This window comes from Schistocerca gregaria, chromosome 2, assembly GCF_023897955.1.
Source record: "Schistocerca gregaria isolate iqSchGreg1 chromosome 2, iqSchGreg1.2, whole genome shotgun sequence".
NCBI lineage: Eukaryota > Metazoa > Arthropoda > Insecta > Orthoptera > Acrididae > Schistocerca > Schistocerca gregaria.
Window position 1 is genome coordinate 925,906,324 of NC_064921.1, and position 15,722 is coordinate 925,922,045.

Consider the following 15,722-nt stretch of genomic DNA (forward strand, 5'->3'; position numbering starts at 1 on the left):
CCTCTTCAGCCATAAAGATTTTACGTGCTTAACGTAAAATATTTAACACATTACCTCATTTGTATAGTAATCAGACGTTCGTTTGTTTAATGAGCTGTGGCGGTTGGTTTCCCAGGTGGTATAGAATGACACAGCTGTTGCTGCCACAGCCATACTGGACATTCTCGGGTAACAGTGAAGCGCGAGCTATCAGCTCTTTCCGTGTCCAAGTGTCACTTTATTACTCTGATCTGTTGTAGTCCTTGTACGAGCGGCGTTCAATAAGTAATGTAATACTTTTTCTTCTGAAAGCCATAAGACTGACGACCGTAATTTTCCCCAAAACTCAAAGTATCTAATTAACGCCCGTTAATTGTTAACGTAACGACCACAAATTTACTTTCTTTATTAACTTTACCCCTTTTCAAAATTAATTTCCACCAGTTTCATTTGCATTTTTCCTTTCATTTACCTGTAGATGTAACTCTTTCCTCCCTAGTTACCGGCAGATTAACTTCGGTGACGTTTGCTTTTCCCAAATTTCCATTAGGTACACGTGGTTTAATTTTTACTGTCATTAAGGTCGATAAGTGCGGGGGAGGTTACACGTTGACACTATCAACTGCCTATGAATATCTGCGGTGCTGTGGTTTTTCGTCAAAAGAAACACAGTCTGTGCTTGGAATGCGCGTCCGTTAAAGACGCCATTTTGAAGGTTTCGTAAAGAGCCGCCACTTGCCGGAACTTCATGAAACTATAAATGTTGAAGAGGGTATACTCCACAATGCACCATAACAGAGTACGCATTACTTCATCCGAAATTGTTGTATTACTTACTGGACACCCCCCGTAAGAAGAGTGGATAAGGAGGAGAGACAGGTGGTTGGGGAGGGAGTGGGGAGCCGGCAGAAACGGGCAGTCGCTCGACTCACCGGGCAGGACGCGGCCCTTGTCGGCGAGGTGGTGCACGGCGTACAGGTAGAGCAGGCCGAAGGCGAACTGCGCGGCGGCGGCGAGGAGCCGCGCGAGGAAGCCGGCGGCGCAGACGACCCAGCCCCAGCCGCCCTCGGGGTAGTAGTGCTGCCGGATGGCTGCCGTGTCCACGTCGCGCCGCCGCAGCGCCGGGATGTTGCGGTGCAGGCTGAACATGTCGCGCTCGCAGATCGCCGGGCACGTCTCCTCGTCGTCGTGCAGCGCCGCCGCCACGCCGGACGCCGACCGCGCCCGCTGCGGGTCTGCAACACCGACCCCAAACAAATTCCTTCATTCATCTGTTATAAACATAGCAGCATAAAGGCCATGACGCCAAGCTTACGTCTGACCAGGCAGTCCATATTTCGTGCTACATTTTTTTACGATAAGCAAGTTATAATTGTGTGTGTGTGAAGAAGCGTAGACAACTCTAACAAATAGTGAGAAATAAGCCCTCATTACATTAGCGTTTATGGTAGGACATACTAGGGGAACCTTTATGTGAAGTATTTGGTAGCACGCTTTTATGTATTACACGACACACATTTCACAGGATAGCAAATGTTAAAATACAACTTCCGATTGTGTCAAGTAGACTGTACACGAGACACATAACATATAACACATCCATTTAGTCAACTAAAGCTCATTCAAATAGAATTAATAGGAATCTTTAATTAGTGCAAAAGCTTCTTATTGTTACCATCAATTGTACGAAATTTACAAAAAAAAAAAAAAAACTTCATGTCCGTAACTATCAGATAACAGTGACCTATAAAACGTATTGTTACTTTCAGTTCCGTCATTAAATGAGAAATTAAGTACGAAACATTGATTATTTCAGAAAAACGTGGAAATAAATGTTTCGGATACATTTCTGGCTAACTCTCTCGTTCCTTGTGCCTTCGTCCCGCACTTTCGCAAGTGTTTGGATCTGGCAGGGTTTGTTTAAGGGGTGACCGGATGCCCTTCCGGTTGCCACCCCGGTGGATGAGATGATGATGAAGACAACACAACACTATGAAGAGGACGACGGCAACACTACACCAAGACCCTAAAAATCCCCGACCCAGCTTGGAATTGATCCCGGGCCCCTTTGCGCGGCATTCCGTCGCGCTGACCACTTTTCTCTCTCTACTTTTTTTTAAATAGTGGATCTGTGGGGGCCAGGGGACCAAAGTGGGAAGGGGTCGAAACCCGAGGCCTGGCCACAGTGTCCCCCTCACCATCACCAAGCCTGTGGTGCTTAGGTAAGTGGCAGACACAGGAATCAAGAGAAGTGGAAGGCGTTGTTCTCATTTACTGATTTGCATTGTGCTTTTGTCATATTCACTATTATCATAAAATTATGTGGAACACATCGGCGACAGAGAAAAAATATATAAATGCTAGGTAAAGAAAAAGTAAAGAAAAAGGCAATAAAATCCGCGCAATCTGCGACACGGTCTCCCATCAGCGGAAATCAAAGGCAGAATCGATCATAGGAGGCTTAAACACAGACACTGCCTTGGGAGGGGGGGGGGGGATAGGTGCCTCTCCTGCAGGCACCCCCCAACTTAGTGGAGGTCTAACAAAGACCCCTCGAAGATAGTTAGCAAATAATGTTCGGTAACGTGGCTCGTTTTCGAGAACTGCATGGGCTGTTAGTAAATAGGTCCAGAAGTGGAGGTGCGATTTAGGTCCCTCATGGAAGAGATAAGCGACCGCCCACCGTTTGAACCACGTAATAGAATGACATTTGGCGGCAGGCAAATGTTGGTCCTCCGGGTGTAGAAACATTCGAGGTTCGATTGTGTCTGGTGGCACCCTGAGACAACAGGCAATGATATGCGGCACGAAGCGCCACACATCTTGCGAAGAGGCGCATGTCAGACGGTGGTCACCAGTATCCAGTTGCTGGTAAAGGAGACAAAGAGGGCAATCTGACAAGCCCATGTTGTGCAGTCGCTGTTTCGTGGCAAATTTCCTGTTGACTATTTGATACCACAGTGCCCGGGCGTTCGTAGGGAGAAAGGGCTGGTGGACGGTAGTACACACTATCGACCACTGGATGGAGGGATGTTTGGTCCCCAGCACATTCTGCGGAACACAGCGCAGCTAGTATACAGACATTGACGAGCCCGAGGCCACCATCCCGTCGGGCCAGGGTAAATGTCTAACGGACTTTAAACAGGGAACCAGCTGTGAGATACTAGCCAAAAGCCGGTTGAAGGTTGCGCCCAATTGCAGTCGGCAGAGGAAGAACTTGAGCGTTGTGGACCAATTTTGATGCCACATAAAGATTAAGAAAATCATCGCGTTGAAGTGTGTCCTGGCGGCGCAAGAGGTTCTGGCGGACGTCGTTGCGAATGACGTGTAACAGACGACGGAAATTCGTTGCCACTGTGCTTGAGACCACGGGGTTAAAAGTAATGCCCAGGTACCAGAAAGTCTACACAAGCTCCAGGGGTGCCAATTCACCTTCCTGGAGGCCTCGTCCAGTGTGCATTGCACAAAATTGGGCGTCATTCGTAGCACTCCCAGCGGCAGCTCCATAACGGGTAATCAATTCGAGGACTGCTCAAATCTCAGAGCCGGAGCAAATGAGAAGGAGGAGGTCATCAGCATCTGCCCGAAAGCGAAAAGTGTCTTGGCGTAGAGTGAGGCCCGAGACCTTGGTTGTCAAGCCCCCAGTGAGAGACTGAAGGGCAATGGCATAAAGGAGGGTAGAGAGGAGGCACCCTTGGTTACTGGCTCTGCTAAACGTCCATTGACTTGGACATGTGAACTGGCACTCTTGTAAAGACGCTGGAGGACGTCGAGGAACAGAGGGGGATGCGCATTCGGACCACCACCGAAAATAGGAAACGATAATGCACTTTATCGAAGGCGCTGTCGAAGTCTATAGCGACGACCGCTGCACGTAGTCTGCAGGCCGTCGCCATTGCAATTAAGTCGCGACATTTCCCTGTCGTAGTCTGTTAACCTGTCCCCCAGGCGTCATTTCCTCTGGGGAGAGGATATGAGGGAGTAGTGTTCGGAGCTGCAATGCCAGTAAGCGAGTGAAAATCTTGTAATCCGCACTGAGTAGGGTCAGCGGTCTGTAACTCGTGACCATCGAACCACGGGTTGATTTGTGGGCTGGAATGACGATGCCCTCAGCAAAGGCGGGTAGGATTCCTTGGTCAAACGTCATCATTTCTTGATACATAGTCGCCCACCGCGGTGCCATGAAGTCCCGGAAGGCACGGTAAAACTCAGTCGGTAAGCTGTCAATGCTAGGCGAGCTGTTGACTGAACTCTTGTCGACTGCGTTGTCGACTTCGTTTCGCGTCACCGCCACTGTCAAAGCATCCGCCTCCGTGTGGTGGAGGGTGTGATTGACGTAATGCAAAATGGACTCGTCTGCTGCAGTATCAGCATCTTCTTCACTATAAGCACGACGGTAGTGTTCGGCGAATGCGTGGACGATGTCATTCTGATTGGTCACCTGCGTGCCATGAGGCGTGGTCAGAGTGCTGATGATCTGCCGATGACGCCGTCGTTCGTCGGACACCATATGATGCATGGATGGAATTTCTAAACCCGCGTGATCGTGGCGCCACGTCAGTATCACCACCACTTACAATTTACGGCTTTCCAGCGCAATTATCCTCGCTTTAGTTCTTTGCCGTTCCAACTGGTTGTCTGGGGTTGGCGGCTGAGTGTCCAGATCTCGGAGAATCGCGTAGTAGAAGTCAACAGCGTTGCGATTCCAGTCGGCCATGCCCTTCCCGTACCTCATTACAGATCGCTTGTTTGGCGCAGTCCATCCACCATGTCAATGTCGAGCGTTAGCGCGGAAGGCGTCGTTCGCAGGCTGTCCACATCTCAGTGACTTGTTGGCGACTTGCCAGGTCATGCAGATGAGAAGTATTTAGTTTCCATGGCGCACGGCTGCGCCATACAGATCGCAGCGGAAGGAGGATCGTACAGATGTAAGCACAATGGTCGGAAAAGGCCAGTGGCCAGCGTTCGGGGCCCCGTATCGCAGATCTAAGAGTTTGTGTGGCATAAATGCTGTCTAGTCGGTTTGCGAAATGACTGGTAAGAAATGTATGGCCGGAACGGTCGCCGTGTTGAACTTCCGAGGTATCGTGAAGCAGGAGCTCCGCACCACTATACGTAGTTACTGGAGTGTAGTATAGTATGGTATCTGATCTTTGGGGTGCAGAATGCAGTTAAAATCACCTCCTAGATGGCAGGGGTCATATCGCCTAAAAACAGAGGGGCGATTTCCCAGGAATAAAACTGATCCCTTTCATATCGTTGGTCGGGGCCTGAGAGAGCATAGACATTAATGATGCGTGTCCCCATGTCAGTGAGTACCATGTCTCGTGGTGATGGAAGGAAGGCGATGTCTGTCACAGAAATTCTGTGGCGGACGTAGATGACTACCCCGTGGCCCTTAGGATCACTCGTGGAAGCGTGGGCGGTATAGCTGTTGATACCAGGGAGACTGGCGAAGTGAATTTCCTGCAGAATGGCGAAACCAATATCAGAAGCCCAGAACATCTCCAGCATGAGGCGGATTTTCATCCTGGAACGGATTTTGTTGGTGTTGATGGTTTCTATCCGGTAGACCTGGCTGCTGGAGGCTGGTCCACTCTGCCGTCAGCGCGAGGCCGTGGGCGTCGCAGTGGAACGTAATCCCGCTTGCCCGTAGGGATTCTGGGGAGTATATGGTTAGTGTTTCGGCCCCGACGGCGCAGGGTCCCGCAACGAGTCCTGCTCCTCGACCTCCTCCTCATGCCATGCCGTGGAAGTGTCGTCCATTTTGTCTGCAGAAGATGATGTAATGGTGCGTAGTGTAGTGTTGCCTGTGATATGTCCGTGAATTAGTTCAGCGTCCACACGGGGCGACGAGGAGATGGGAGTAGGCACACCATTGGATGTGTTCGCGCTCATAACGTCTTCGTCAACAGTAGCGGGTTCTGGGGCGTCGTGCTGGTCGCCAGTGGCGTCATCCTCGACTTGCAACGACTCCTCCTGGCCGGGAACTGTGTGCGGCGCCTTCGCTTGCAACGTTTCGGAGAACGTTGTTTCCTTGTGCGCCCCTCCGTGTCTGATGGCGGAAGGGAGTCGCGTCGCTCTGGCAGGAAGGCCGCCGTAGGGACGATGAGAGAGTCGATCTCCATCGTGTTGCCGAGGGTAGGGTCAGCGGTCGGTTGCGTCGGCATCGTCGGAGAGGCGTCGATGGCCGTCCGAGGTGGCGGGCCGTCCAAGACGCTCTCCGTCGGTGTCTGATCGGGCTCGTTGGTGGCGCCCAGGCGACCTTGCAAAGCGGCGTAGGTCACTGATAGCACCGTAGGTTGCGACGTGGGTGGTCTTTCGGAAGCTGGAAGTTGCGTAGTACGCTGTTGTAGGCATTCGGATCTAAGGTGGCCTTCTTTGCCACAACCGGAACAGGTCCGAGGCTGGCCGTCGTACACAATTATTGCACGGCATCCGCCGATCTGTAAGTAGGACGCGACGTGGCTTCGGAGATCAATGTTGACCTGTCGGACCCTGTTTAGAACTCGATATGCTCCGAAACTGTGTCCACTTCTCCGCAGTGTGGCCATGGACTGTGCTGTATGGTCGGCGTGCCGCGACGACTACCTCAGAAGGGAGTTCGAATGGCAGTTCGAAGATGCGTATCGTGCGCATACCTAAGCCCGCGTGGTCGACGGTTACCCTCCCCACATTGCCATCAGCATGACTGAAGTGGTCTCACGGAGGATGCTTTCGCACGCCGCGTCGTTAATGATTTTGACATAGACCGTGCTGCACGGTCGACAAATGTATGCCGATAATATCGGTCGCCGGGATCTTCACCTCCTCTCGCAGAAAACGCTCCACCACGAGTGCTTTGGGTCGGGCATAATCGTTGCAGAAAATAAATCGGAGTGCAGATTTCTGGTAACGGTTCGCCAGGGATCGTATACGGTAAGGCGGCACTTAAGCAACGGCCGTCAGAATGTAAACAAGGCGAAGTCGCCCTCCGCACGCGGTAAACACGGACGCGTCTGCTCTGCTGCCCTACCAAAGGCAGACTGACAACTCAGCTATCGGGGCGGACAGATTTCTGGCTAACTGATGCACTGTAATTTGCATTCACTCTCAAGAGGTTATATTTCTACAAGAACGCAAATCAAATTCATTGTAATTAATTCTGTAATAACCGGTTCTAGAATTTTCTATCATAAACAAACTGTTATTTCCATCATTTGCTCGAAACCCGATTACTAAGTTAAATTTGAACCTCAAAATCTATTTCTTCTCTGTGAAAAGTGCTCCGAAATACATTAATATCAACAGTCCTGCTGTAATTAACGAGATATTAATTATTTTGCAACAATTATTTGTAGTTATATTTCTCAAGCAGAATTTCGATACTAAATTTGAAAAGCAACTTTAGGAATCACATTTGGTACAATCAGTCGTTTCTTATCTTCAAAACTGTAACTGTAATTTCTTGTGAAACAACCGATTTCAAATGTAACTCAATTAATGTGATTCTTTTGAACAACACATTCAGAGAACTTCTGTTTTTCAGAAACTATATAAATAGTGAGCCTAAGAACTCGGGGGTGGCAATAAAGTGGCAGATTGTTATCAGTTAGTACTAGTACATGATCTCCAAAGTCAGAACATAAAATGAAAATGATGTGCTGGTGTAAATTATTTAATACCATAGGCTTTTCACATCGACTGCAATGAAGCAATTAGTATTGTGCACATCTGTTGACATTTAAATTAGTAGAGAAAAATCGTCGAATCCAACATGTACACACTCCAAGCATTTCTGGCTAGAACCTGATAAAAAGTGTGTTAAACTATGCCTGGGTCGCATTACCGCTAGTATTGGTAGCATTGGTAGGGAAGGAAACATTAGTTAGTGAGTGATACAGAAACTGGGAGCCGGCGACCCCTCTCTACTTTTCGGCCTTTTTTTTGTGTAGATCCTCAGAACCGCTTATAGTTCAGTCTTAGTCCACTGCGTATATTATATTCTTGCAAAATACAAAATGTGTTTTATTATTATCAAAAATTAGATCATTTTACTTCTGCGGTTTTATCTAACCAAAACTCTTATTTTCGTTGCAAATATGTAAAGAATTCTATATAATTATTGTTATTTTGTGCTCAGTAGAACGGTCTTCCTCATAATCAGAGGCAAGAGTTTCCTATAATTATTGATAAATACGAAAGTTCCTTATGAAAAACCGAAACATGTTACATATAAGGTCGACGAAGTATTGAAGCAAAGTTGGAGGCGTTTTTTAACTTTACCTCTTTCTAGAACATTGCGTTTTTTGCGGCATATGATAAATTTTTGCTGCACCTCTGTGTTTCAGGTTATAAACCAACAATTTTCGAATAAAACCAGTAAACACCGACAGTTTCAATTCTGCCATAAATACTGTTTATTGTTAAGTAACAGACAGGAGGATAACTATCTAGAGCAAAATGTTGCGTATGTCACGCGGCCCCTTATATAATCTCATTCATTTCCTAAACGGTGCACCGCTTCCGGTGTCTAGGGGTACATAGCAAGAGACTCATCGCATTCGCAAACTCGGCGATCGAAATCAATATGCAACACTTTTACCGTACAGGTAACATGGTTACGATGTTAACTGGTTAAAGATGCTATGATAACTACTATAGTCCATTCCTCATACTTTAATAATAGGCCGAACGGATATTTCTAATGCCCAACAGAACAAACTTGTTAACCCTCTCTGACTTGTAAACTAAATACAATCTAAGACGATAAAAGAATGACGCACGACAAAGGAATTATCCAAATGGCGAGGAAATCGGTAGATGCGATGTAGAAGTACAGACAAACAAATGATTACAATTTGAGATAAGCTGGATGATTCATTCAATAGAAAGAACGTCGTAAACTGGACAAGTTAGTACCGCTTTCCTCCACCTCTGTTCTTACGCAAGCAGTTATTCGGACTGGTATTGATTGACCGAGGTGAAGGATGTACTGTTGTCAGACCGTCAAAAATTCAAATTGCTCAAAGCACTATGGGACTTAACACATGACGCCATCAGTCCCCTAGACTTAGAACTACTTAAACCTAACTAACCTAAGGACATCACACACATCCATGCTCGAGGCATGATTCGAACCCGCAACCGTAGCGATCGCGCGGTTCCGGATTGAAGTAACTAGAACCGCTCGGCCACAGCGGCCGGCCCCAGACCGTCGCTCGTGGTTCTCAGGCCGTATGGTATCCCACTGCCTTCCAGGGTTCTCCAGACACGCCTACGCCGGTGAACGAGGATCAGTTTTCAGCAGGACTCATCACTGAATACAACTCTCCTCTAGTCAATACGAGATTCCAGGCCGAAGCCATGTCTGGAGATGCTCCAGACAGCGGTGGGATACCAACCTGACTATCGCCCGCCATGGAGAACGAAATTATACTTTCTTTTAGTTTTACTTTTGTTCTGATTAGCAAGATCAAGGAGCTGTGTAACTTACTAGCCAGTGAGTCCTATAGCAAATACCTATTATATGGGATCGTGAATGATGTTTGTAAAGTCCCTCTTACTGCCACGTATAGTGTCTTGATACTATTTTACTCTTTTTGTTAATAAATGACAACGTGGACTAAATCCAGTAAATGTCCAAGTACGTTCATATCTCCGCCATTCACGCTCCTACTGTACCAATATGTAAGCAACATAAGGCGATATTGTTTCGTGAATGCAACAGCTTACTTTAAACGAGTGTTAACCTTCTGCTTGTAGCGTCCAACTGTGCAGTGAGGCACTCTCCTTGTACTTAATTAGTAGAAATATCGTGCAGAAATAGTAACTCCTGCCGCATGTAACATGATTCTACATAAACGAGAGGACACAACATAGCATCTCACAGTAGTAGTCAGCAATCCAGCACATTATGACTTTCCTTCGATCAGCACCTGAAACCTAATTGGCATGCTAGAATTTCTCTTCATTAGTATTGTTCCTATGTCGCGGCTCAGTGGCCGAACGTCTTTTAATCAATATGACTTTGACTCACATGGTTATTTATGTAAGACAACAAGAAGACGCCCAGCCAGCTTGGCACAACCATGTAGGTTAAAACAAAGAGTGCTATGGTTTTTGGTAAAACTAAACGGAGAAGTGATTTCAACAATCAGTATTATATCAATGAACAAAAGAGAAAAGCCTTACACACAATATGGATATTTCAGCCTATAACTTCAACACTTAACTTTACAAACCAAAGCAACACCGTCCAAAATAAGTGATTCTAATTTCTTGAAAAAATAATCTTTACACTACAGGAGAGGAGAACGTCTTTGAATTTATAATAGCACGGAGTGAAACCCGCCGGGGTATCCGCGCGGTTTAACGCGGTGCTTCCGGAGATGGGAAAGCGTGCTGATCCCCGGCACGAATCCGTCGGGAGGATTAGTGTCGAGGCCTGGTATGCCATCCAGCCTGTGAATGGTTTTTAGGTGGTTTTCCATCTTCTTCGGCGAATACGGACTGATTCCCCTTATTCCTCCTCGGTTACACTCTGTGGGCGATTGCTGAGTAAACACTGTCCCTACGTACGAGTACACCATAATTACTCCACCACGTAAATATCTGGGGTTACACTCCTCTGGTATGAAACGTTCCCGGGGTGTACACTGAGGGTCGAACCGCACAATAATCCTGGGTTTGGTTTGAGGCGGCGGTGGGGTGGATGGACCGCTGTGGCCTGTTGTGGACCACTGAGGACTACGGAACGACGAAGCTTCACCGTCGTTTCTAGGTCCCAGGTTCAATACACACACACACACACACACACACACACACACACACACACACACACTGAGTGAAAAAATCAGTGTATTACGCATTAACCAGCTTACAAACACGTTGCAATGACAGCTTTCTAGCGCCTATTATTTCACGGAAGCACTTGATCTGACACCTACTCAAGGAGTAAAACGAGCTAACATTCCGAAATTAACTTCGTCGAGCGAGACTAAATTTCTTCATAGTAAATAAATCGAATTTGCCTCACCCGATTTTTCATGCATTGCAACGTATGCTCAACAGCGTGCAAAAACACAGGACACAACGCTTCTTCGACTTTGTCATACCAATTCCGACCAACAAGTGACCAAGAATAATGGAGTATTACTTTAAAACAGAGAAGGACCGCCCCAACATCGCAAACCAGTACTACTTGTCAAGAGCAACCGACTCACAGAAGGCACAAATTTGTCACAGTGATCAAGCAAAGAGGTCCCTAACTGGTAAGAACAAGTTCTCATAGAGTGTACCCAGGAGCCATTCTACGAAGTTATGATGCAATGTCCTAAAACAATGATCAAAATCCTTAGCACTTTTTTTTTTGTATGCGTACGTGGCGTATGCTGCTACAGTCGAACTGGGAATGTCTTTGACGTGAGGCAGACGTTGGAATGGTGGAAACTGGACGCACGTGGACAAGTTGGGGAAGGACGCGTGCCGCAAAATTACTTCTTGTGCTTGTCAACAACACATCTATCCCTTCTAGCACACATTATATATAAGCCAATTCTGTAGCTTTGCATCCCGAATGGACAAGAATGTTAACTTAAAACGATAATATGTGTGATAATTAAATGGACACCCTAGCTGTAAACAGGCGTTGATATACTTCATTGTGGGCATGTTGAAAATGTGTGGCCCGACAGGGACTCGAACCCGGGATCTCTTGCTTACATGGATAATGCTCTATCCATCTTTTTTTTAATACTCTTGATTGAACAAACTAAAAGTACATATATATTCAAAATACAAGAGTTCTCCAAGGTACCATTTAAGCATTTACGAATGACTGTTGGTTAAACAAAAAAATACTAAAAAAACATTAAATACAACAAAATATAACATATTCTGTCTTCTTCCTTTTTTAATTTTTTTTTCGGTAGATGCATGAGAATGTGGATAAGGGTGTTGCATCACGAGACAGGTAGGCATGGCACACCCCAACATTGATGGGGGTCAAGAAAGACGCTGCGGAGATAACGGGCAAAAGTTTGTCGGTAAGATGGGTTTCGCGTGAGGGTGCTATGCGCGGTCACAACTTTGTACCAGAAGTAAAGGACTGTATACGGACCACTCTGAAAGAGGTATTTTAAAGTCTGTCCTCGAAACCAGATTTGGGTATGGTGCTTAGCAAGAGGGTAGTGAAATATCTGGGACAACAACAGGAAATTCGGGGTTACCGTCGTTGGCGGGGCACGGAAGTAAAAGCCCACGATTCGTTCTATGAGGAGCCATACGTTTCATTTCAGGGGGCACGTAAGACGGTGCTCGTCGGTGTCTTCGAGCTGACAGTCAGGGCAGAGTGGGGAGGTGGCCAGTCCTATGCGATAAAGTCGACTATTAGTCGGGAATTTTCCTTAGACTAAAACGTACCAGAGTGCACACACAGACGACGGTAAAAAGGGTGCCTGCACACACCCACAAACCGATCGCCAATTAATGTCAGGATGCTGTAGCACCATAGGGTCGCAAGGGTTGGACAGCATAAACAAACGATGATAATCTTTTGTACGGGTAGGATGGCTGACTGGAAGATCGGCCCGAACGTAGCTGAGTTCTATGAAACAATTGGCGACGTGGTACAATAATAGAGAAATAGGTGCCAGATTGATCGGTGGATCGAGAGAAGCTGGTCGGAGGATATCTAAGAGACTGCGTGTTAAGGACGGAACCGTCCCCTGCCAGTGCCGCAACAGAGTGTGGACAAAGAGTGCAGAAGATCGTGCCCGCACGTTGACGAGTCCGAGGCCACCTTTTGCAGGAGGCAGTGTTAGAGTGTTGTAGCGGACTTTGAAAAGCGCCCCTGCTGACACGAAATATTCAAAAGCTGATTGGATGCGGCGGCCAAGGAGTAACGGGATTGGGAGGATCTGGGCAACGTGTACCAGTTTTGGGGCGACATACATGTTGACATAGGACACACATTGGAGTTCGTTTAAGGTACGGTGCTCTTGACCGCGGGCATGGTGCCGAATCGACTGCAAAAGCCGCCGGTAAGCTAGGGCCACTGTGCGGTGTGTGGAGCTCGTAAATTCGATACCTAAGTAACGCAGGGTGGTACTGACTGGGAATGGGATCGGCACCATAGCCGGGAGGCCGCGCCCAATGTGCATCATAGTCGATTTACGGACATTAAGAATGCTACCAAAAAGACGTCCATACGGGTGGATCCATTGGATGGCGTCATTGAGTTCCGTGGAGGAGCATGTAAGAAAGAGGAGGTCGTCAGCATAAGCCCTGCAGTGAAAGGTGTAGTCACGCAAAGTGAGACCCTGCAGTCTAGAGGTAAGACCAGTGATGAGAGGCTCAAGTGCAATGGCATATACACTCCTGGATATTGAACTAAGAACACCGTGAATTCATTGTCCCAGGAAGGGGAAACTTTATTGACACATTCCTGGGGTCAGATACATCACATGATCACACTGACAGAACCACAGGCACATAGACACAGGCAACAGAACATGCACAATGTCGGCACTAGTACAGTGTGTATCCACCTTTCGCAGCAATGCAGGCTGCTATTCTCCCATGGAGACGATCGTAGAGATGCTGGATGTAGTCCTGTGGAACGGCTTGCCATGCCGTTTCCACCTGGCGCCTCAGTTGGACCAGCGTTCGTGCTGGACGTGCAGACCGCATGAGACGACGCTTCATCCAGTCCCAAACATGCTCAATGGGGGACAGATCCGGAGATCTTGCTGGCCAGGGTAGTTGACTTACACCTTCTAGAGCACGTTGGGTGGCACGAGATACATGCGGACGTGCATTGTCCTGTTGGAACAGCAAGTTCCCTTGCCGGTCTAGGAATGCTGGAACGGTGGGTTCGATGACGGTTTGGATGTACCGTGCAGTATTCAGTGTCCCCTCGACGAACACCACAGGTGTACGGCCAGTGTAGGAGATCGCTCCCCACACCATGATGCCGGGTGTTGGCCCTGTGTGCCTCGATCGTATGCAGTCCTGACTGAGGCGCTCACCTGCACGGCGCCAAACACGCATACGACCATCATTGGCACCAAGGCAGAAGCGACTCTCATCGCTGAAGACGACACGTCTCCATTCGTCCCTCCATTCACGCTTGTCGGGACACCACTGGAGGCGGGCTGCACGATGCTGGGGCGTGAGCGGAAGACGGCCTAACGGTGTGCGGGACCGTAGCCCAGCTTTATGGAGACGGTTGCGAATGGTCCTCGCCGATACCCCAGGAGCAACAGTGTCCCTTATTTGCTGGGAAGTGGCGGTGCGGTCCCCTATGGCACTGCGTAGGATCCTACGGTCTTGGCGTGCATCCGTGCGTCGCTGCGGTCCGGTCCCAGGTCGACGGGCACGTGCACCTTCCGCCGACCACAGGCGACAACATCGATGTACTGTGGAGACCTCAAGCCCCACGTGTTGAGCAATTTGGCAGTACGTCCACCCGGCCTCCCACATGCCCACTATACGCCCTCGCTCAAAGTCCGTCAACTGCACATACCGTTCACGTCCACGCTGTCGCGGCATGCTACCAGTGTTAAAGACTGCGATGGAGCTCCGTATGCCACGGCAAACTGGCTGACACTGACGGCGGCGGTGCACAAATGCTGCGCAGCTAGCGCCATTCGACGGCCAACACCGCGGTTCCTGGTGTGTCCGCTGTGCCGTGCGTGTGATCATTGCTTGTACAGCCCTCTCGCAGTGTCCGGAGCAAGTATGGTGGGTCTGACACACCGGTGTCAATGTGTTCTATTTTCCATTTCCAGGAGTGTAGTAAAGTAGACATAGGGCATCCTTGACGCACAGAGCGGCGTATAGGAATCGGTCCTACAAGCCTCCCATTGAGCTTCACCATCGAGACCGCAAAAAGTAGTAAGCGGCGAATGGCATCGACAAAAAGTAATGCGAACCTCATACGTGTCGCCATCATGAGGAGGAATGAGTGTCGAACGCGATCAAAGGCACTCGTGAAATCGACGGATACCAGTGCTGCACGAAGGCGACAAACCGACGCCAGTGCGATGAGGTCACGCCATTCTCCTAGGGCTGTTTGTAAGGTGGCCCCACAACCACGTGCAGTCTGCTCCGGTGTAAGGACCGTAGGTAAGACGGTGCGTATGCGCGCTGCTAAGAGGAGTGCATAGATTTTATAGTCTGCATCAGTAGTATAAGGGGGCGGTATGCAAATACATGAGACCCTCCCTTCGGCTTAGGCACAGGTAGAAGAATGCCATTGACGAATTCAGGTGGAATTGGGAAGGACGGAGTAAAGAGTTCCTGAATCATTTCCGTCCACCGAGGAAGCATTAACGTGGTGAACTCCCGGTAAAACTGCACTGGGAGACCATCTGGTCCTGGTGATTTGTTCTTGGCCCCTTTGTTGATCGCATCTACCACCTCTTCTGCGGTGATTGCAGACATCATGGACGTTGACTCCGCTAGGTGAGGGTCCGACCAGGGGAAGGACGGAGATCATAAGGAATTGGCGTTGCCATAGGTTCATCATTATAAAATTGGCGATAATGTTAAGCAATGGCAGACACCAGTGCCACCTGTGTTGTGTGGTGAACACCGTCGGAGGTCGTGATGTTGGGGACGAAAAGTCGACGTCGACGACTATGGTCGGATGCGACATGGATTGTTTATGGGGTTTCGTCGTGGAGGAGGTTTTGTCGTCGGGAACGCACCACGACACCATGCAGTCGTGCACGTTGGAGAGAGAGGACACGAGCTTTAGA

General features: G+C 48.5%; 1 protein-coding gene across 1 annotated transcript in view; it reads right to left on the bottom strand.

The window, feature by feature from the left end:
* LOC126335354 (monocarboxylate transporter 12-like) overlaps positions 1 to 15,722 on the bottom strand; it is a 576,599-nt gene that overhangs the window by 164,661 nt on the left and 396,216 nt on the right. The window contains exon 2 of the mRNA XM_049998541.1: positions 912 to 1,214. Within this exon, the coding sequence (XP_049854498.1) occupies positions 912 to 1,128 (217 nt within the window). The 5' untranslated portion in view covers positions 1,129 to 1,214. The remainder of the gene's footprint in view (positions 1 to 911; positions 1,215 to 15,722) is intronic.